At 36.3% G+C, this 23,938-nt stretch overlaps 1 protein-coding gene across 2 annotated transcripts in view; it reads left to right on the top strand.

Moving 5' to 3' along the window:
* Positions 1-23,938, top strand: part of WDPCP (WD repeat containing planar cell polarity effector) — a 371,882-nt gene that overhangs the window by 295,823 nt on the left and 52,121 nt on the right. The window contains exon 16 of one of the 2 annotated variants that reach the window (XM_081264391.1): positions 4,088-4,439. The exons of the other annotated variant lie outside the window; for it this stretch is intronic. Within the exon in view, the coding sequence (XP_081120517.1) occupies positions 4,088-4,131 (44 nt within the window). The 3' untranslated portion in view covers positions 4,132-4,439. Of the gene's footprint in view, positions 1-4,087; positions 4,440-23,938 lie in introns of those variants that run through there. 2 annotated transcript variants of the gene reach the window in all.

The raw sequence follows: 23,938 nt of genomic DNA on the forward strand, positions 1-23,938 counted from the left end.
ATAATTTTTATGTGTTGGGAATTTTGTATTCTTCTGGTCATTTTGAAATATAGATTACTTTAACCCTACTGTGTCACAAAAAAATGGAACTAATTCCTCCACTTTGTTCTTCTATGAGTTTCCAGAAATGAGTGAGAACATGTGGTGTTTGTCTCTGTGTCTGGTTTATTTCACTTAACATACGATCTCAGTTCCATCCATGTAACTGCAAATGACAGAATTTCATTATTTTTATGGCTGAATAATATTCCATTGTGTAATGCATCCATATTTATACATTCATCCACTGATAGGTACCTAGCTTAATTCCATATCTTAGTTCTTATGAATAGTGTTGCAATAAACATGGGAGTGCAAATCTATCTTTGTTATAATGACTTCAGCTTCTTTGGATGTCTACTGAGTAGTAGAATTGCTGGATTATATAACAGTTCTCCTTCTAGTTTTTAAAGAAATGTCCATACTGTTTTGTGTAAAATGGCTGCATAATTTATATTCCCACCAAGAATGTATTAGAGTTCTTCTTTCTCTGCATCCTCTCCAACATTTGTAATTTTTTTGTTTTTAATGACAGCCATTCTAACTGGGGTGAGTTGATCATCTCATTGTCATTTTGATTTACATTTGCCTGATTAGTAAGATAGAGTATTATTTCATATACTAGTTGACCATTTATTTGTATTTCTTCTACTGAAAAGTGTTGGTTCAGATATTTAGCCCATTTTCAAAATTAAATTTTTTGGGTTTTGGTGTTCAGTTCTTTGAGTTATTTATGTATTTTGGATATTAATGTCATTAGACAAGTAGTTGGAAAATAATTCCTCCCATCTGTAGGTTATCCTCTTGATTATTTTTCTTAGCTATGTAGAAAGTTCTTAATTTGTTACAATCCCATTTATTTTTTACCTTCATTGCCTATGCCTTTGGAATCCTATCTAAAAATAACAGTGTTTTGTCAACAATGTTTTAAAGCCTTTCGCCTATGTTTTCTTGTAATAATTTCATAGTTTCAGGTTTTACATTTAGGTTTTGTTCCATATTGATGTGCGTAAGATATCTAGTTTCATTCTTCTGCATGTGTACATCCAAATTTGCCAACACAATTTATTAGAGCAGTTAAACTTGGTGCCTTTGTTAAAAACAGTTGGCCAGGACTGGGAGCGTGATAGTAGAGTTCTTGTCTAGCCTGCACAAGATCCTTGGTTCAATCTCTAGCAGTGCCAAAAACAAGTATGTGTATGTATTTTTTTTTTGAGAGATATAGCCTATAAATATATATAATAAAAATTATGTAAGTATGTAGATTAATTCCTGTGTTCTATGTTCCGTTCCATTTGTATGTGTTGGTTTTAAAGCCAGTAACATGCTGCTTTTTAGAATGTTTTGAAGTCAGGTATGTAAAAGCTCCAGTTTTTTTGTTGTTGTTTTTTCCTCAGGATTGCTTTAGTTATTCTGGGTCTTTTATAATTTGATATGTATTTTTTAAGTTATCTATTTCTGTGAAGAAAGTCATTGGTATTTAGGAATTACTTTGGATCTATAGATCACTTTGGGTAGTATGATCATTTTAACATTCTTTCAAGTCATGAACACAGGTGTATCTTTCCTTTTGTGTATTTTATTTCTATTTCAGCAAGTTCAGGTTCTGTTAATTTCTTCCACTCTAATTTGAATGCCCCTTTATTTTTCTTTCCCTTGCCTAATTGCTCTTGCTACAACTTCCAAAACTTTATTAAATACAGCAGTGAAAGTAGATATCTTTATTCCAGATCATAGAGGAAAATACTTTCAGCTTTTCCCCCTTCAGTATGATATTGGTTGTGGTTTGTCATTTATAACCGTTGGTATTTTGAGTTATAGTCCTTGTATAATTTGTTAAATGCTTTTATCATGAAGGGATGTTGAATCCTATCACATATTTTTTTCTGCTTTTATTGAGATAATCATTGATTTTTGTCCTTCATTCTGTTGGTTTGTTGTATCATATTTGCATATTTGAACTGTTTTTGCATCCTTGGAATGAATCCCACTTGCTCATTGTGTATGATGTTTTTTAAATTTTTTTTAATATTTATTTTTTAGTTTTTTCAGCGGACACAACATTTTTGTTTGTATGTGGTGCTGAGGATCGAACCTGGGCCACACGCATGCCAGGCGAGCGCGCTACCACCTGAGCCACATCCCCAGTGTATGATGTTTTTGATGTGCTGTTGAATTCAGTTTTATAGCATTTTATTGAGAATTTTTGCATCTCTATGTCCATGGGTTTAGTTTTTTTTTGTATTTTTGTCCAGTTCTGGATCAGGGTAATGCTAATCTTACGGAAAGAGCTTGACAGATTTCCTTCCATTTCAGTTTTTTGGAATAGTCTAAGAAGAATCTGATTAGTTCTTCTTTTAAATATTTTGTTAGCATTCAGCAATAAAGCCATTAGGTCCTACACTTTTTTTAAAATAAGAGACTTTTAATTATTACTTCAGTGTCATTACTCATCATTGGTCTGTTTAGATTTTCTGTCTTCTTGATTCAGTTTTGGTAGATTTCATATATTCATGAATTTATCCATTTCCTCTAGGTTTTTTTTTTCACATATAATTGTTCATAGTAGTTTCTTTAAATCCTTTGTAGTTCTGTCATATTGGTTATAATGTGTCCCTTTTCATTTCTGATTATATTTATTTGGGTCTCCTATGATTTAGTCCAGAAAAGGTTTGTCAGTTTTGTTTATCTTTTTGAAAAAAATCAACTATGTAATCTTTTGATTATTTAATTTTGATTTTATTTTTGCTCTGATATTGATTATTTCTTCTACTAATTGTGGGTTTATTTTGTTCTTACTTTTCTGAGTCTTTTAGATGTATTTCTAGGTTTATTTGAGATGCTTCTGCTGTTTTGATGTACACCTCCATTGCTATAAATGTCCCTCTCTATCACTTTTGCTGTATACTACAGCTTTTGATATATTAGGCTATCATTTTCATTTTGTTTCAAAAAATTCGTTTCCTTTTTAATTTCATTAATTACCCACTGGTCATTTAGGAGCATATTGTTCAATCTCTATATATTTGTATATTTTTCCATTCTCTATTGATTTGTACTTTTATTCAGTTGTGGCCTAAGATAAATGATGTGATTTCAGGTTGTGACTGAAATTTATTGAGACTTAATTTGTGGCTAACATGATATATCCTGGAGAATGTTCAGTGTGCTAATGAGAATGTGTGTTTTGCTGCTGCTGGATGAAATGTTGTGTAAATGACTGTTAGGGTCATTTATTCTGTAGTATAGTTCAACTCAGCTGTTTCAGCACTGATTTTCTGTCCATTAAGGAAAGTGGAGTGTTGAAGTCCCCAACCATTGCTATATTGGAGTCCATCTTTCCCTTTATATCTAATATTTGCTTTATATATTTGGGTTTATATATTAGGTTTATACCATGTTGAGTGCATGTAGTTTTTGATTTAAAGTCTGCTTTATCTGATATGAGAATAGGTATTTCTACTTATATTTGGCTTCCATTTGTGTTATCTTTTTCCAACCCTTCACTTTCAGCCTGTATGTGTCTTTAAGAGTGAAGTGAGTTTCTCATAAGCAGTATGCAGTTGGGTCTTGTTTATTTTAATCCATTCCATTAGTCTGAATCTTTGAATTCAATCAATGTATATAAAAAGTTATTATTAATACGTGTGTACTTTGTCCTGTCATTTTGCTAGTTGTTTTCTGCTTTATATGTACATATTCTTTGTCCTTTCTACCTTTCTTATTTATATTTGTGAGTTGGTAATTTTCTGTTATGCTAAGGTTTGATTATTTTTCTCTTCTTCTAGTGAGTTATGTACATTTGTGTGATTTCATGATGGTGGTTATTATCTTTTTGTTTTCTAGTATAGGACTCCCCTTAAGAATTTCTTTTAGTGCTAAAATGGTAGTGATGATTCTCTTAATTTCTGTTCCTCTGGGAAAGACTATTTCTCTTTAATTTCTGAGAGGATAGTTTTGCTGTGTATTATATTCTTCTATTCCACTGTAAGTCTAAAAGGCATTCCTTTTTATGTGAGTTGACTTTTTTTTTTCTTTCTGCTTTTAGAATTCTCTTTGGGTCAAAGTGGGTATGGTGATGTATGCCTGTAATCCCAGTGACTCAAGAGGAGTTCAAGTTGGAAGCCACCCTCAACAACTTAATAAGATCCTGTCTCAAATTTAAAAAAAAAATTAAAAGAGGTGATGGGGGATATAGCTCAGTGGTATAATGTCCCTGGATTCAACCCCTAGTGCCAAAAAGGAATTCTCTTTTATTCTTATACTTTTGACTACAATATGTCTTGATGAAGGTTATTTTTAGTGGACTCTTCTTGGACCCTGACCTTCTTTTTTATTTTAAATCTATTTTTGAAATACTACAAATACATAATTAGTTTCAAAACAGCAAAATATGAATCCTCATAATAAAGAATGACAGAATGTTTTTAAAAATGTATTTGTAAGTTTCAATTTGTCACTTGGAGAATTTCTTTTTTAATTTGTCATTCATTGATCTTAGTTTAGAGTGCAATTGGGGTTTTTTACTTATTATTTTTGTTTATATATGACAGGAATGCATTACAATTCCTACTACACATATAGAGCACAATTTTTCATCTCTGGTTGTATACATAGTATATTCACACCAATTTGTGTCTTCATACATGTTTTCTGGATAATAATGATCATCACATTCCACCATTATTAATAACTCCATGCCCCCTCCCATCCCCTCCAATACCTCTTCCCTATCTAGAATTCGTCTATTCCTCCTATGCTCCTGCTCCCTATCCCACTATGAATCGGCCTCCTTATATCAAAGACAATATTCGGCATTTGTTTTTTGGGGATTGGCTAACTTCACTTAGCATTATCTTCTGCAATGCCATCCATTTACCTGCAAATGCCATGATTTTATTCTCTCTTTATTGATGAGTAACATTCCATTGTGTATATATGCCACATTTTTTAATCCATTCGGTTGGTTCCACAGTCTAGCTATTGTGAATTGTGCTTCTATAAACATTGATGTGGCTGTGTCCCTGTAGTATGCTGTTTTTAAGTCCTTTAGGTATTGACCTAGGAGAGGGATAGCCGAGTCAAATGGTGGTTCCATTCCCAGTTTTCCAAGGAATCTCCATACTGCTTTCCATATTGACTGCACCAGTTTGCAGTCCCACCAGCAATGTACGAATGTGCCTTTTTCCCCACATCCACGCCAACACTTGTTGTTTATATGCATAACAGCTGCCATTCTGACTGGAGTGAGATGAAATCTTAGAGTGTTTTTTTTTTCCTCAAATTGCTCGTGGTGATGAACATTTTTTCATGTATTTGTTGATTGATTGTACGTCATCTTCTGAGAAGTGTCTCTTCAGGTCCTTGGCCCATTTATTGATTGGGTTATTATTTTTTTTTTTGGTGTTTAGCTTTTTGAGTTCTTTATATACCCTAAAGATTAGTGCTCTGTCTGATGTGTGAGGGGTAAAGATTTGCTCCCAAGATGTAGGCTGTCTGTTCACCTCACAAATTGCTTCTTTTGCTGAGAAGAAACTTTTTAGTTTGAGTCCATCCCATTTATTGATTATTGATTTTAATTCTTGCACTACAGGAGTCTTATTAAGCAAGTTGCAGCCTAATCCCTCATGATGGAGATTAGGACCTATTTTTTCTTCTATTAGACACAGGGTCTCTGGTAGTATTCCTAAGTCCTTGATCCATTTTGAGTTGTTTTGTGCATGGTGAGACATATGTGCATATGGATTTCTAATTTTCCCAGCACCATTTGTTGAAGAAGCTATCTTTTCACCAATGCATGTTCTTGGCACCTTTGTCTAATATAAGATAATTGTAGTTTTGTGGGTTAGTCTCTGTGTTGTACCCTGAACTTCTTGTATCTAGATGTTCTTATATCCCTTTGAAGATTTGGGAAATTTTCAGGTATTATTTTATGAAATGTTTTAATCCCCTTTGCCTTTATTTCTCTTCTGGGATTTTCATAATGCAAATATTTGTTCAATTAATGATATACCAGAGGTCTCATAGGCTTTTTCATTCTTTTGAAATAATTTTTCTTTCCTTTGCTTGTCTAACTGGGTTAATTAAAAAAAAAACTGTGTCCTCACATTCAGAAATTCTTCTGCTTTTAGTGTGTTGTAGAAGCTTCCGTGTTTTTTTTTTTTTTGACCTGATGGCTTTATCTCCAAGATTTCTGATTGATTCTTTATTATTTTGACCTCTTTTGTGAACTTTTAATTCATATAATGGATGTTTTTCCTATTTTTGTATTGGTTTTCTTGCATCTGAGTTCTTGGGGTCATTATTTTGAATTTTGTTTACAGATATTTCATAGATTTCCTTCAAGTTGGGATCTATTTCTGGAGAATTATTGTGCTCCTTTGGCTGTGTTATGTTTCCTTTTATGTTTTTTTGCCCACGTGTTGATGTCTACACATCTGATGTAATACCTTCTCCAGTTTTATGGAGTACTTTTGTAGGAAAATGTTTTCTCATTCAACAGGCTGGTGGGTGAGGTAAGGTGCTATACCTTAGAGGTAAACTCAAAAGTACAGTCTCTGTGTGACTTCACCTGTGACTGACATTAACAATGTCTCTGAGTGCCTCAATAGTTTAGACTACAGTGGTTCATGAAAGTAGCTGTATGACATTGCAGCGGATATAGGCTACATGTGATATATATATATATACCTCCAGCAAATACCCAGAAGGTTGGAGGGGTTGTTACATCTGAACTGCCTCCTAAGTACTTTGGGAAACCATTGCTAGAATTTTATAACATACCTGTATCCCTCCAGAATGACATTTAAACCTGACAGTAGTAGATGTGCTTAGTAAAATGGCTGTATTAACTTCATTGGGTCTACTGCCCCTTAGATACTATTAGTGTAGTCATCAGAGTTTTCTGCCACCATTTACTTGCATGCAACCTATCCTTTACCACACCATTTATAATTGTGAAAAGCACTGCTAAAAGATGTCTTTTAGCTTAAAAGAATTTTTATTCATTTTTTCACCATTCAAATGAAGGGAAGAGAAACCGAGTTTTACCTAAATGCTGGAAAAATATCCTACAACTGTATGTGATATAATAACACTCCTGGTTCCTTTATATAATCATTGAAAATATGCATATAATTACTGCATTCATCTACATAGTAATTTTTACTTCCACCTGCTTTTTCTTTGCTCCACTGGGTAATTTCAGAAAGCACAATCAATAGCTGAAACAGACTATAGACAAAGAAACCTAAAAAGACTTAGACTAAATACACCTTTTAGTGTTCCAAGCAGTAGACAACAGTCATGGGAATTACATGCATGTCCAAGCTGGAGATACCATTTCCCTCTAAGACATATGCATATTATCCATTTTGGCTAAAAATTTCATACAGCAGTTCAGGGTCATAGATGTAATCAGCCACCTCATATTCACCATTCAGTTGTATGTTCAGATTCACCCCTCTGCTGCTGCTCCCTGATCTCCCACTTTCTTACTGGCTATTCCCTAAACCAGAAGCTATGCAAAAAGTTAACTCCCCAAAACCACCTGTCCAGCTTTGAAATCTGCTATAATTGGAACCTTTTTTTTTTTTTTTAAACTTCAAAGTACTAAAACACATATTGGCTTCAACCCTGCTTGTATCACTAAAATCGATGCCTTTAATTTAAAACTTGAAACTAATTTAAGTTAAATTACTACATGTATGTTTGAAAATACACAGATAAAACATAGTTAAACAAGAAAAATTACTAAGGATACCATATTTGGGAAAGCAGAGAGAAGGTGTGCAGCCAGCATAGCCATAAGTTTTTTGTTGTTTGTTTTGCTTTTACTACATATAAGTGTGCATAAATATGCGTTAAACCACTGATTATTTTGTATACTTTCAAAGCATTCATAGTAACATTTTCTATATTTGTAAAAGTTATTATATAGTATATTGGAAATAAGGCAAAACAAGAACTATAAAACTGGGGATGTGGCTCAAGCGGTAGTGCGCTCGCCTACCATGATTGCGGCCCGGGTTCAATCCTCAGCACCACATACAAACAAAGTTGTTGTGTCTGCCGAAAACTAAAAAATAAATATTAAAATTCTCTCTCCCTCCCTCTCTTTTAAAAAAAAAACTGAAAAACTGAAGTTTTAATATAATTTGAATAATTTAACAAAATTAATTGTTATCCTATAATACATTATATCAATTACTTTAAGCAAATACATGGATGTTTTACTCTCTTAGATGAAATAAGTCTCAAGAACTTCAACCTAGAGTTTTCAAACATCGATATGGTTGCGGAGCCTTTTAAAAGCCTTTGGGCACAAAACTGGTAAAATGTGGTTTGAGTTATTGGCATGCCTGTGCAACAAAGCATTTGGGAGGCATGATTGACAGGCCAGGAGTGTGTAGAAGGTGGAACCTATGCTTATGTCTGCTTCAGTGACTTTATTAGACACACCCTAGTTGTAAATTGTAAACTGTCATTCAAAGTAGCATAGTGATGTTTTAAACAAGTCAGGTTATAATACTCCTACTTCTTTTGCCTTAATGCCTAGGGGTAAATTCAGAAAATGCTCCTATGTTTTGGCTTATAAAAGCATCCATCTGGAAAAAAACTGAAATAACAAACCCTAATACTAAAGAGCAATGCAGAGAAGATTTATGATTCTCTGCATACATATAAATTGTGTATTTAAGCACCACAATTAGCTAATTCAATCTTCTTTATAGTTCTGCAGCTATTTCAGATTGAAGACATAGAAAATCATTTTTATTAATTTTTGTAGATTTTAAAGCAGTATTTTAAAATATACTATTAACACCATACATCGAATTTAAATGGATACTAATACAAACTTCACTAGAGACCTTTCCTATCTTTATAAAGAGTTATTGAACAATCTGTTTTAAAGCATGCTGTATTTTATGAGAAAAGCCTAATTTTACTTTAAAGCAGTAAGTGCAGAAACAGTCACATATTTTTCTATAAACCATATGATTTTGAACTGAAATAAGGAATGAAAATAAATATTAGTTAACTGACTTCTTAGTAGTTTAAATATTCCTTCCTGAATATAAGACGATTTGATCCTAATCATTCTTATTAAAACTAAGAAGAACTCATCAAAAAACCTCAGAAGTCTACAGAGAGGTATAATGTAGTCAATGAAAATCCCCCATAAACACCTTCTTCCTTGATAAAAAGCAATTCTTGGAAGAAACTATTTTTATTGTCTAAATTTCAATAAGGTAATAATTCACCACTCTAGATGAGTATTAAAGATTTTAATCCTTTTACTATGAATACCAAACTGAATTCTGGTCAATGCTCAGACTTTCAAGAAAGATTATTCTGTGGCAGCTGCTCAATATCTTAGTGACACTTATAATTTTTCATTTCTGAAGGACATGCACATTGAGGCAACCTTAAAGGATATTAGGTAGTCTAGTTTTTTTCTTTCGGTTGACTGTGAGATTCTTGAGTTTTTCTTTTTGAGGTAGACCAAACCACAAAACTATGTCTCAGGAAGCCTATTTATCTGACAAGTAAGAAAAGATAAACACCTGTGAGTTGATGTTTAAAGCCCAAACTAGTTTTGAAGACACAAGAAAGGGAAAGCTAATAGTTCAAATTTCAGTCACTTTTCATCTATGTGTGCATCAATGTGTGCACTGGTCCATTAATTATGTGGCCCAGCACAAAATGATATGTTAGTCTTCCTTTTTACCCTAAGATGACAGCTGTTAAGATTTCAGTTAAAGAGAAAGAAAGCTATTTCAAATACTTTGTTGATCTCAAGAATGTACCTAAGTCATAAATGAAAATGAAAAAGTTAATTAAGGATCAAGCTAATTGTTTCTTTCATCATTCTGTTAGAACCGAGATAAAATTGGGGGAGAAGATGTAAAACTAAGAATCCTAATGGACCAAGATTTTCTAAGTTCATGAAATATTTTCAAGCACAAATAACATTTTTTTTGTATAGGGATTGACATTAAATATTTCAGGATTTATGAGACAAGATAATTTGTCACAACTATTCAAATCTGCCCTTTTAGTGCAAAAGCAGTTATAGACATTTTTATATTATATATATGATTGAGTCCCAAGAACACTTTATTTATGGACACAAATAGACATTTCATGCAATGTTGACATGTAACAAAATATTCTTCTTTTGACCTTTTTCCAGTCATTAAAAATATATAATTCATTTTCAGCTCATAGGTTACAGAACAAAAAGGCAGCAGGCTACATTTGGCCTGACCATAGTTTGACCATTCCTAACACATTATTTTGTTTTTTTGACTATATCTATGCTCTTAAAGTAAAAGCATATCACCAAGCAACTGATCTTTTATTTTCTTTTAAATTATTTGATAGGTCAAAAAACCCTACTAATTGCCAGAGTAAATAATTAAAAGCAAGAAATATGTTTGGGGCAGGGGAATCGCATCAGGAAGTGGAGAGCTCCGTTCACCTGGGACAAAATATACACCCCAAAAGCAACCCTAAGTGACCCACCTCCTGAAGCCATATCCTACCTGTATATCATTACTGCTTAGTTAATCCATTCAAGTGTTTCAATACACTGATTAGGTTAGGCTCTTATAACCAGATCATTTCACCTCTAAATGCACTTGTATTGTCTCACACATGAGCTTTTGGGGTATACCACCTGACTAAACCATAACAGAATGCCATTTAAAATATTTCTCCTAGGTGAATTTGATTCAATGTCCTTCTAGTACATTTTTATTATAGTAGTTTTAAGGAGAAAACATCTGTTTTTAGTATAAAATATGTAGTTACATCTATTCCATTAAAAATTTTCCCATGCTTATATATTTTTAGGGGAAAAAAGCAATTAAATTTGGCTATTTTCTAAATAACTTATTGTAGATAAGTTTTAAACTTGTATAAAATAAATGTTTTTATTTTATTTTAAATTTTAATAAATTAGTTTTACACAAAGGAATTTTGTGTAAATTTTGTGTTGTAGTTCAGTGGTAGAGCACTTGCCCAGCATGTGTGAGGCACTTTGCTTCAATTCTTAGACCTTTATTTATTTATTGTGCTATCAACAACTAAAGAAATAAATTTTAAAAAAAGAATACAAGTAATAATAAATGTTGGTAAGGATGTAGGGGAAAAGGCTCACTCATTCATTGCTGATTTGACTGCAAATTGGTGCAACCACTCTAGAAAGCAGTAGGGAGATTCCTTAGGAAACTTGGAACAGAACCACCATTTGACCCAGTTATCCCACTCCTCGAGCTTATACACAAAAGCCTTAAAATCAGCATACTGCAGTGATGCAGCCACATCAGTTTATAGCAGCTCAAGTCACAATAACTAAGCTAACCTCCAAGCTCATCGGTAGATAAATGGATAAAGAAAATGTGGTACATACACACAGTGGAATATTACTCACCATAAAGAATGAAAGTATGGCATTTGCCAGTAAATAGTTGGAACTGGAGACTGTCGTGCTAAATGAAATAAGCCAATCCCAGAAAACCAAAGGCCAATTGTTCTCCGATATGTGGATGCTAACCCACAACAAGGAAGGGTACAGAGGAGAATAGAAGTTCATCAGATTAGACAAAGGGGTAGGGAGGGGAGATGGGAATAGAAAAGACAGTAGAATTAATCAGACATACATTTCTATCCTTTTTTTTTTAAGTTTACCTTTTTTAGTTTTTTTTAATATTTATTCTTAAGTTTTAGATGGACACAACATCTTTATTTTACATTTATGTGGTGCTGAGGATAGAACCCAGTGCCTCATGTATGGTAGGTGAGCACTCTACCACTGAGCCACAACCCCAGCCCCTTTAGTCATTTTTTTAACCTTTATTTATTTTTATGTGGTGCTGAAGATTGAACACAGTACCTCATACATAGTAGACAAGATCTCTACCACTGAACTATAACCCCAGCCCCAACTTTCCTAACCCTTATATATGAATACATGACCAGAGTAACTCCACAAGAATAAGATCCTCATTAGAATAAGTTATGCTTCATGTATAATATCTGAAAATACATTGTACTATAATGTATATCTAAAAAGAACAAATTAAAAAATGTTCTTTATTTCTTAGAAACTACCTTTTAAAAATTTTAACAGCTATATATCAGTATATATAGACTGACCTCTTTTTATAGCTATATTGTTCAGTTTCGTATATGTATACATACATATATAATTTGTTTAACCAATATCCTATTGACAGGTACTTAGGCTATTACATTTTTGAGAAGATGACATCATTGTATTTGAATCTCCCTGAAATCCCTCATAATGAAAAGAGCAACTAGAATAGTGAACCCCAAAACTTGTGGACAGAATCTATAACCAAACTTAGTAGCAACATATTTTTCATAAGCCCCCAAATATAAGTGGATGGCATGAATCACCAACAGCTACAAGGTCCACTGAAACTTGATTGAGAAGACCCAATGTATGTGTTGATGTAATGTGATTTCTGAGCAGTGTCTTAAATATCAACATGAAGAAATTTAATGAAGCACAAGTTAATGGCAGGAATAACTAACTCTTTTTACACAATCAAATATTTGGTAAACTAATTAGTGATATACATGAAAGGGTGACCACTATTCCCAGTGTCCTTACCTACTTATTCAGTTAAATCACAGCCAAGGAAACAGGCATGGACAGCTGGCAAAGAAGACCCTGTTGAGCCCCACTCTAGTCTGGCAGAGTAAACGGACATAAAAGATAGTATTAAGTGGGAGACACACCTTGAGGGCATAGGGCAGGAATAGCCTTCTGGGCCACCTGTGAAATACAGAACTCTCTTTTTTCACTGAAACAGAAAGGGGAGAGTAGGAAGTGACCCCCAGTGGGATCTTACTTCAAGCACCCAGTCACACTCTCCAAAGACAGTGGCAGATAGGGAGTTAGGCTGGAGTAGGATACTCGTGAAACAATAATGCAAGTATCCTTAGGGAGGGCCAAAACCTCCTATGAAAAATTCACTTGATATTAATTTTCAGTATGAATACAGAGCATGAAAGCAGGGACACACAAATTTTATGGGAGAAGTAGGGAGGTAAGGGGACTTTTTTGGTTTTGAGAGATGGAGAATTAAAGTACCAACTGGAAAGTTATTCTCAGAAGCTGGAAGGGACTTTGTAGATTCTAAATATATAGATTAAAAGGAACTGAGGAGAGGTAGAGAGCTAGTGGAATGTTTGAGATTCTGTCCCCTATGGATGTTTAAAACTAACAAACCAAAATATTCTTTCTAGGTAAATTTTGAACTGTGGAGAAGTAGTTGGAAGTAGAGCCCAAATTGACCATAAGAGGAATGACAGGGAAAGGAAAAAAGAACAAGGAAATTAAAGGGAGTAAAACAGAAGACTATATTTATGACTACTTGATGAACATAATATACTCAGGAGTTCTGGGCCTATAAAGTTTTTTAGGCTCTCTTGGTCTACCCTTCCCTATTCTAAGTATAGAAAAACTAGTTTACCATAAAATGAACAAAACTAAAGGATTACAATAAAGATCAGTGAAAGGATTCCGAGAGTCATGCCCACAAATAGATGACAATTGACCCTAATACTTTAAAACAACCTTAAATCATACATAACAATCACATAATGATAGATAGAAGTTATGAAAGAGTAACATAAATCAGGATTATAGAAACTCAGGAATGAGGTAACTTAGAGGAGGAAACACTTAAAAATCATAACTGGAGAAAAAAAACATTCAAAAAATCTTGGAGAAAGATAATAGGCAAAGAAGACCCAACATACATATATAATAAGAATTCCTAAAGAAGAAAAACCAAAACAGTATAATGGAAAAAGTACTTAAAAATAAAAAAATAAAAAACTTTTAAAATAAAAATTTCCTAAAATTGAAAAAAAAAGCTTTATAATACTAATGAAAAGATGTATCACATTTCTGGAAGCATCAGCCCAAGTTGGCCAACATCAAGATATATTCAAGTAAAATCCATTTGAATATTCATACAAAAAGTCCAAGTCTTTATAAAAGAAAAAATATTAGATCATGATCACTTTTTGACAGCAACACTTTATGATAGAACATAACATAGTAATATATTTAAGATATTCAAAAGAAAACATAAGTTGTTCTTGGGAAATCTAGAAAATGAGATTCAAACAACCAAAATGACTACAGACGTTTACATAAGGAATAGTGGTGGGGGATCCAACATGGCGGCCGGCAAGGAAGTAGCCATTCCAATGTCTCCACATTAACGGCATCAGAAAGACCCATTGGAACAGCTGCAGTCTACCTACTGAGGAACTTCTAGCAAAATTCCATTAAGCGGAGACCTGCCGGGAATTGGTAGGTTTATTAGAAGTGACAGTTTGTCCCAGACAAGTGGATCTTGGCCGGCCACGCGGGCGCAGAGGTCCAGTCCCGCAGCCACCAGCCGCTTCTGCGGGCAGCCCGGAGCGGTGCAGCCCGCCCAAACCAGCAGAGGGCCCCCACCATCCCGGCTCTCCCGAGAGGCCCCGCTCTCGCTCTGCGAACGGCCACCCCGCCTGCCCGGCTCTTAGCCACGCGGCTGCAGCTGCCCAGCTTTACAGGTGGCCCCCCGGCGGGCGCAGAGGTCCAATCCCACGGCCACCGGCCGCTTCTGCAAGCGGCCAGTGGCCCTGAGCGGCGCGGCCCGCCCGAACCGGCAGACGGCCCCCGCCATCCCAGCTCTCCCGGGAGGCCTTCTCTCGCTCTGCGAACAGCCACCCCGCCCGCCCGGATCTTAGCCACGCGGCCGCAGCTGCCCGGCTCGACAAGAGGGGTCCCCGCCCGGCCAGCGGACAGCCCCCGCCATCACGGCTCCCCTAGCGGCCCCGCTCTCGCTCTGCAAGCAGCCACCCGGCCGGCCCAGCTCTTGGCCACTCGGCCTCAGCTGCCCGGCTCTACAGACGGCCCCCGGTGGCCCGCTCAGCGAAAGGGGTCCCCGGCCGGCGGACGGCCCCTGCCATCCCAGCTCTCCTGGCGGCCCTGCCCACTCTGCGAACGGCCACCCCGCCCACCCGGCTCTTGGCCACGCAGCTGCAGCTGCCCAGCTCTACAGGCAGCCCCCAGTGGCCCGGCGCAGCGAGAAGTGGCCCAGCAGACGGCCTGTGCCCTCCCGGCTCTGCTAACAGCCCCGCCCACCCGGCGAACGGCTCCCCACCCCTGAGACCACGTGAAGGGAATCTAACGAAGCCTTTACGAAATAGCGAACTGGGAACTAAAACCAGAGATTGTGTCAGACCAGAGACAAGCCAGTTCCACCCCTCCCTCCGGACACTCCGGCAAGGAGCCAGGGGCCCGCCATAGCAGAGAGGGGAAGTCACCAAAGTTCGGCCAAAGAGATTCCTTCCCAGCGGAATCTACTTTAGCAGGTGTGTGACTCCCACCCACACCAGATACAAACAACCGGGAAACTTCAAAATCTCTCCGTGGGCGTGACTGTAAGGGCCAAAGGACTCTTGACCCCCAACTCCCCCTACTGCCAATGATGTGGGCGTGACTGTAGGGGCAGAGGGAAGCAGAGAAGACTCCCCACCCCCAACTCCCCCAACCGCGAACTGAGAGGGTGTGACGGTAGGGGCGGAGGGAAACAGAGGGGATCCTCAACCCCCAACTCCTATTACCACCAGCAGCGACACCAATGGTCTTAGCCGCCAGATTCCGAAGGTGTGCCCACCAAAGGGGTCCGGAAAAATTAAACAATTGACTCCCAGACCAGAGCCCCACAGCACTGGGGCTTAGATGAATGACAGAGAGAGTGCTCAGTCGTTAGGGAAATAAGAGCACTCCGTGGGGCTGAAAGTGTAACCAAATCCTTGGGGAACTGCCTCCGGTGAGCAGGACCTGGCTGGCTGGCAGGAGGAAGGGGAGGAGGGGCCGTAGAAATGGAACGGCTCTGGACCAACAGGATTGAGAGACTCCCAGGAACCGCCTTACAGGGATTGCTGTTGACACATTGAGGGCAAAACTCAGCCCAGAGGGCACAGCTTTGCCTACAGGAAGAGAAGAAGATGGATCTCTAAGACCTAATTTTATTTCCTATTTCATTTTATTTTTTTCTCTCCCTTTTCCCCCTCTCTCTCTCCCCTTCCAAGTTTTATTGCTCTTACCATTCTCCTCTATGCTGTCTATCTCCCTCTCCTTCTTTCTTTTCAAGAGCACCTACCTTCCCCTTCCCCCCAACTTTCATCCCAACCATTACGTCCTCCATTTCATGTAACTGTCTAAATGCAAATAGGTGAATGTTTCGAGGCAGTCTATAGCGCTCCTAAATACCTAGCTCCTACCAACACCCTGATCCAATCGACGGTTAGTATCCCCCTTCAGTAGAGCAATCTTCTAAAGTAGCCAAGACTTACTAACCCTTATACCTGCATAGCACCTAACCTGAAGTCCTAAGAATAAAAAACAAACGACTATATGCATACAAAATCCGGAAGCCCTTTATAAATTGAAGGAATCAGCTCTAAAGTACAATAAAGCCCAACATCTATAGGCATAATCTCCCACCACAAAGGAGAGACAACAGAGATAAACAAAGCCAAAACAAATGTATAGGAGAAAGCAGTTTCAAAGCAGTCAAACAGAGCTGGAAAGTAACGTGAACAACATGAAAAAACAAGGGAAAAAGGATTACAGATAATGCAGGACAATTTAAATCTACAGGAGGACCTAGAAGCATCAGAAACATGGACAGGGAAAGAAATCAAGACATACCTAACTCAGATGGAACGGAATTTTAGAGAAGACATGAGACAGCAAGTCCAAGAATTGAAAGTATATTTTGAAAATGAACTAAACAAATCCAAACTACAAAGAAAAAGCTTTATCAGGAGATAGAGATCCTAAAAAAAAAACAAACAGTAATTTTAGAAATGCAAGAAACCATAAACCAGATTAAAAACGCTAACGAGAGTATTACAAATAGGCTAGATCAAGTAGAAGTCAGAACATCAGATAATGAAGACAAACTTTATCAACTTGAAGAGAGTATAGTCAACACTGAAAAGATGCTTAAATCTCATGAGCAATCTATCCAAGAGTTATGGGATCTCATCAAAAAACCAAATTTGAGAGTCATTGGGATAGAAGAAGGCACAGAGGTTCAAACCAAAGGAATGCACAACCTATTAAATGAAATAATCCTAGAAAACTTCCCAGAGATGAAAGATGGAATGGATTGCCAAATCCTGGAAGCCTACAGGACCCCAAACATTCAAAACCATAATAGACCAACTCCAAGACATATAATTATGAAGATAGCCAAAGTACAGAACAAGGAGAGAATATTAAAGGCTACAAGGGAAAGGAGGCAGATTACATTCAGGGGTAAACCAATTAGGTTAATGGCTGATTTTTCATCACAGACTTTGAAAGCAAGAAGATCCTGGAACAATGTATTCCAAACGCTGAAAAATAATGGTCTCCAACCAAGACTACTGTATCCAGCAAAATTAAGCTTCAGATTTGACAATGAAATTAAAATCTTTCATGATAAACAAAAGCTAAAAGAATTCGCAGCCAGAAAACCAGCACTGCAAAGCATTTTGGGCAAAATTCTACAAGAAGAGGAATGGAAAAATAGTGCCCAAAACCAACAGTGGGAGGTTTCTCAGTAAAGGGGGAGGGGAAAAAAAGTAAAAACTAGCCAAACTAAAATAAATAAATAAACATGACTGGAAGTGCAAATCATATCTCAATTGTAACCTTAAATGTTAATGGACTAAACTCACCAATCAAGAGACACAGGCTAGTAACCTGGATCAAAAAAACAAACCCAACAATATGCTGCCTTCAAGAGACTCATATGATAGGAAAAGACATACACAGGCTGAAGGTGAAAGGTTGGGAAAAATCATACCACTCACATGGCCCTCAGAAGCAGGCAGGAGTGGCCATACTCATATCGAATAAAATCAACTTCAAACCTAAGTTAAGAAGGATAAAGAAGGTCACTATATACTGTTAAAAGGAACTATCCACCAACAAGACATAACAATTATCAATTTATATGCACCAAATAATGGTGCAGCAACGTTCGTAAAACAAACTCTCCTCAAGTTCAAGAGTCAAATTGACAACAACACAATAATTATGGGTGACTTCAACACACCACTCTCACCATTAGACAGATCCTCCAGACAAAAGCTGAATAAAGAAACTATAAAACTCAATGACACAATCAAGAACCTAGACTTAACCGACATATATAGAATACATCAACCGTCATAAAGTGGATACACGTTCTTCTCAGCAGCACATGGATCTTACTCAAAGATAGATCATATATTATGCCATAGGGCAACTCTTAGTAAATATAAAGATGTGGAGATAATACCATGCACCATATCTGATCATAATGGAATGAAACTGGAAATCAATGATAAGGAAGGAAAAATCCAGTATCACATGGAAAATAAACAATATGTTACTGAATGATCAATGGGTTACAGAAGACATAAAGGAGGAAATCAAAAAATTCTTACAGATAAACGACAATTCAGACACAACATACCGGACAATTCAGACACAACATACCGGAATCTATGGGACACAATGAAAGCAGTTCTAAGAGGGAAATTCATTTCCTGGAGTTCATTCCTCAAAAAAAGAAAAAACCAACAAATAAACGAACACACACTACATCTCAAAACCCTAGGAAAGGAAGAGCAAAACAACAGCAAATATAGCAGAAGACAAGAAATAATTAAAACCAGAGCGGAAATCAACGAAATCGAAACCAAAAAAAACATTGAAAAATTGATAAAACTAAAAGTTGGTTCTTTGAAAGAATAAATAAGATCGACAGATCCTTAGCCATGCTAACGAGGAGAAGAAGAGAGAGAAGTCAAATTACTAACATACAGGATGAAAAAGGCAATATCACAACAGACACTACAGAAATACAGAAGATAATTAGAAAGTATTTTGAAACCCTATATTCCAATAAAATAGAAGATAGTGAAGATATTGATAAATTTCTTAAGGCATATGATTCGCCCAGATTGAGACAGGAAGACACACACAATTTAAACAGACCAATAACAAAGGAAGAAATAGAAGAAGCCATCAAAAGACTACCAACCAAGAAAAGCCCTGGACCGGATGGGTATACAGCGGAGTTCTACAAAACCTTCAAAGAAGAATTAATACCAATACTTTTCAAGCTATTTCAAGAAATTGGAAGAGCTCCTTCTTTTTCTAATTCATTCTATAGGCCAACATCACCTTGATCCCAAAACCAGACAAAGACACCTCAAAGAAAGAAAACTACAGACCAATATCTCTAATGAACATAGATGCAAAAATCCTCAAAATCCTGGCGAATCGAATACAAAAGCATATCAAAAAAATAGTGCACCCTGATCAAGTAGGATTCATCCCTGGGATGCAAGGCTGGTTCAATATACGGAAATCAATAAATATTATTCACCACATCAATAGACTTAAAGATAAGAACCATATGATCGTCTCGATAGATGCAGAAAAAGCATTCAACAAAGTACAACATCCTTTTATGTTCAAAACACTAGAAAAACTGGGGATAACAGGAACTTACCTCAACATTGTAAAAGCTATATATGCTAAGCCTCAGGCTAGCATCATTCTAAATGGAGAAAAACTGAAGGCATTCCCGCTAAAATCTGGAACAAGACAGGATGCCCTCTCTCACCACTTCTATTTAATTTAGTCCTTGAAATACTAGCCAGAGCAATTAAAGGCATAAAAATAGGAAAAGAAGAACTTAAATTATTGCTATTTGCGGATGACAAGATAATATATTTAACAGACCCAAAAGGGTCTACAAAGAAACTGCTAGAGTTAATAAATGAATTCAGCAAAGTGGCAGGATATAAAATCAACACGCATAAATCAAAGGCATTCCTGTATATCAGCAACAAAACTTCTGAAATGGAAATAAGGAAAACCACTCCATTCACAATATCCTCAAAGAAAATAAGATACTTGGGAATCAACCTAACAAAAGAGGTGAAAGATTTATACAATGAAAACGACAGAACTCTAAAGAGAGAGAGAAGAAGATCTTAGAAGATGGAAAAATGTACCCTGTTCATGGAGAGGCAGAACTAACATCATCAAAATGGCGATATTACCCAAAGTTCTCTACAGGTTTAATGCGATGCCAATCAAAATCCCAACGGCATTTCTTGTAGAAATAGACAAAGCAATCATGAAATTCATATGGAAAAACAAAAGACCCAGAATAGCAAAAGCAATTCTAAGCAGGAAGTGTGAATCTGGAGGTATAGCGATACCAGAGTTGAAACTGTACTACAGAGCAATAGTAACAAAAACAGCATGGTACTGGTACCAAAACAGATGGGTGGACCAATGGTACAGAATAGAGGACACAGAAACCAATCCACAAAATTACAACTTTCTTATAGTTGATAAAGGGGCTAAAAGCATGCAATGGAGGAAGGATAGCATCTTCAACAAATGGTGCTGGGACAATTGGAAATCCATATGCATCAAAATGAAATTGAATCCCTTTCTCTCGCCATGCACAAAAGTTAACTCAAAATGGATCAAGGAGCTAGATATCAAATCAGAGACACTGCGTCTGATAGAAGAAAAAGTTGGCTACGATCTACATACTGTGGGGTCGGGCTCCAAATTCCTTAATAGGATGCCCATAGCCCAAGAGTTAATAACAAGAATAAACAAATGGGACTTACTTAAACTAAAAAGTTTTTTCTCAGCAAGAGAAACAATAAGAGAGGTAAATAGAGAGCCTACATCCTGGGAACAAATTTTTACTCCTCACACTTCAGATAGAGCCCTAATATCCAGAGTATACAAAGAACTCAAAAAATTAGACAATAAGATAACAAACAACCCAATCAACAAATGGGCCAAGGACCTGAAGAGACACTTCTCAGAGGAAGACATACAATCAATCAACAAGTACATGAAAAAATGCTCACCATCTCTAGCAGTCAGAGAAATGCAAATCAAAACCACCCTAAGATACCATCTCACTCCAGTAAGATTGGCAGCCATTATGAAGTCAAGTAACAATAAGTGCTGGCGAGGATGTGGGGAAAAAGGTACACTTGTACATTGCTGGTGGGACTGCAAATTGGTGCGGCCAATATGGAAAGCAGTATGGAGATTCCTAGGAAAGCTGGGAATGGAACCACCATTTGACCCAGCTATCGCCCTTCTTGGTCTATTCCCTGAGGACCTTAAAAGAGCATACTATAGGGATACTGCCACATCAATGATCATAGCGGCACAATTCACAATACCTAGACTTTGGAATCAACCTAGATGCCCTTCAATAGATGAATGGATTTAAAAACTGTGGCATTTATACACAATGGAGTATTATGCAGCACTAAAAAATGACAAAATCATGGATTTTGCAGGGAAATGGATGGCATTAGAGCAGATAATGCTAAGTGAAGCTAGCCAATCCTTAAAAAACAAATGCCAAATGTCTTCTTTGATATAAAGAGAGCAACTAAGATCAGAACACGGAAGAAGAGCATGAGGAAAAGACTAACATTAAACAGAGACGAGTGGGGTGGGAGAAAGGGAGAGAGAAGGGAAACTGTATGGAAATGGAAGGAGACCCTCATTGTTACACAAAAGTACATAAAGAGCTTGTGAGGGGAAAGGGAAAAAAAAAACAAGGGAGAGAATTAAACAACAGCAGATGGGGTAGAGAGGGAAAATGAGAGGGAAGGGGAGGGGGGATAGGAAAGGTAGCAAAATACAACCGTCATTAATATGGTATTATGTAAAAATGTGGATGTGTAACCGATGTGATTCTGCAACTTGTATTTGGGGTAAAAAATGGGAGTTCATAACCCACTTGAATCAAATGTATGGAAGATGATATGTCATGAGCTTTGTAATGTTTTGAACAACCAATAAAAAAAAAGGAATAGTGGTGAACATATTAAGTGTTCTACCTATAAAACTATATGATGGGGCTGGGGTTGTTGCTCAGTGGTAGAGTACTGGCCTAGTACGTGTGAGGCACCGGGTTTGATCCTCAGCACCACATAAAAATTAATAAATAAAGGTACTGTGTCCAACTACAACTAAAAAATATTTTTAAAACTATATGATAATGCTAGCTGTAAAAGCACAAACTGTGATTTCACTCATATAAAGTAGTCAAAATCATAAAAACAAAATAGAAAGGTAGTTGTCAAGGAGCAAGATGTAAATGTTCTATAGATCTGTTTCACAACAATGTGAATATACTTTAATGAACACTTAAAAGGGGACAGCGATGCAACACTGTCAAAAAAGTGGGGAGAATAAGAAGAGGTTGAAATAAAAGTGGAGTAAGTACAATAACTGCCCTGCATGTGCTGGCTGGAAGTAAAAAATACTGAAACAGCCAGTTTCAGTATTGTTCACAGTAGGGAACCAACAGGCATTGCTTTCCTAGAAATGATAGGTGCATAGGGATTATTTAAAAGTATAGACACAATGTAACTATTGGAATAAATATAAACCTTAAGTATTAAAAAATTATATGTGAACATAAAATAAGGCAAACAACATAAACAGACTGTATGTATATGTATACAGTCAGCCTTCCATACACACAGGTTCCACATCCATGGATTCAACCAACAGTGAATTTAAAATATTTAGGGAAAGAAATTGTACTTAAATGTTTAGCAAGTAATTACAAGGGGAAAAAAGTCTGTACATGTTAAGTATTAAAAACTATTTATACTGAATTTACATTGTATTATAATTTAGAAATGATTTAAAGGATATGATAAGATGTGCATAGGTTATATGCAAATACTAGACCATTTTATGTAAGGAACTTGAGCATTCACAGATTTTGGATGCATGGGAGCTCCAGAACCAACCAAAGGAAGACTGTACAATTATGAAACGATATGGCAAGTCTGAGGCCAGTTATAAAGATCATATCAACAAATGTAAATGAGCTTAACTCATCTTGTCTGGACACTTTTTAATAAATAACAAAAAAAATTCACTATACTGCATATAAGATATATTATGGGCAGTGGGGAGGAAAGGAAAAAGGAGATATTGATTCAGAAAGGTTAAAAATAAAAAGTATAAAGATGCAGACAAATGAGGGGTCACAGTCTTGGTATCTGAGTAAGGCAGAATTCAGATACTTAATGCTAAAAGCTATAATTTACAATGATGATGTAACATTTTTGAAAACTTCAACAGTAGCAACAGCTTTGAAGAACTTAGAAGATACCCAAGGAGAAATAGAACTAAAAGGAGACTTTAATATACCTGTCTCAATTATAAAAAGATCAAGTAAACAAAGTAGGGTGAATACAGAACACTTAATCAGTGAGATCTTTCAGATCTCTAATAAACTCTGAAAAGGGAGGTTATGCCTTATTCTAAGTGCTCATGGAAACATTCAGGAAAAATTGGCCATATCCTAAGCTATAATGAAAATTCAGCAAACATCAATAAACTTCAAAGAATAGAAATAATGCCAAAAAATGTACTCTGACTTGAAAGCAATAAAATGAAAATAACAATGGAATTTAAAAGCTTGTTACTCAGAAGCTTTCAAACATGATATTGATTAATTCTTAAGTTAAACTGCAGAATTTCTTGAAAATAAGAATGGAAATTATGTCCAAAAATTTTGGTCATAAGAGGAAAATGTATAACATTTAATGCTTTAAAACAATTTAAACAAAAATGAAATTCAAGAGTCATATTTTAAAGGCTGTGAAATAACATCAAAGAAGCCACCCAACAAAAAAGAAGATTGAATTTTTAAAAAGAAGAATTAATGCCATAATTTCTATTGAATTTCTAAACATTAGGGAAAAAACAAATTTGGTTATATGGGGGGAAATCATCAAA

This window comes from Spermophilus citellus (assembly GCF_964194105.1).
Source record: "Spermophilus citellus genome assembly, chromosome: 13".
Lineage (NCBI taxonomy): Eukaryota > Metazoa > Chordata > Mammalia > Rodentia > Sciuridae > Spermophilus > Spermophilus citellus.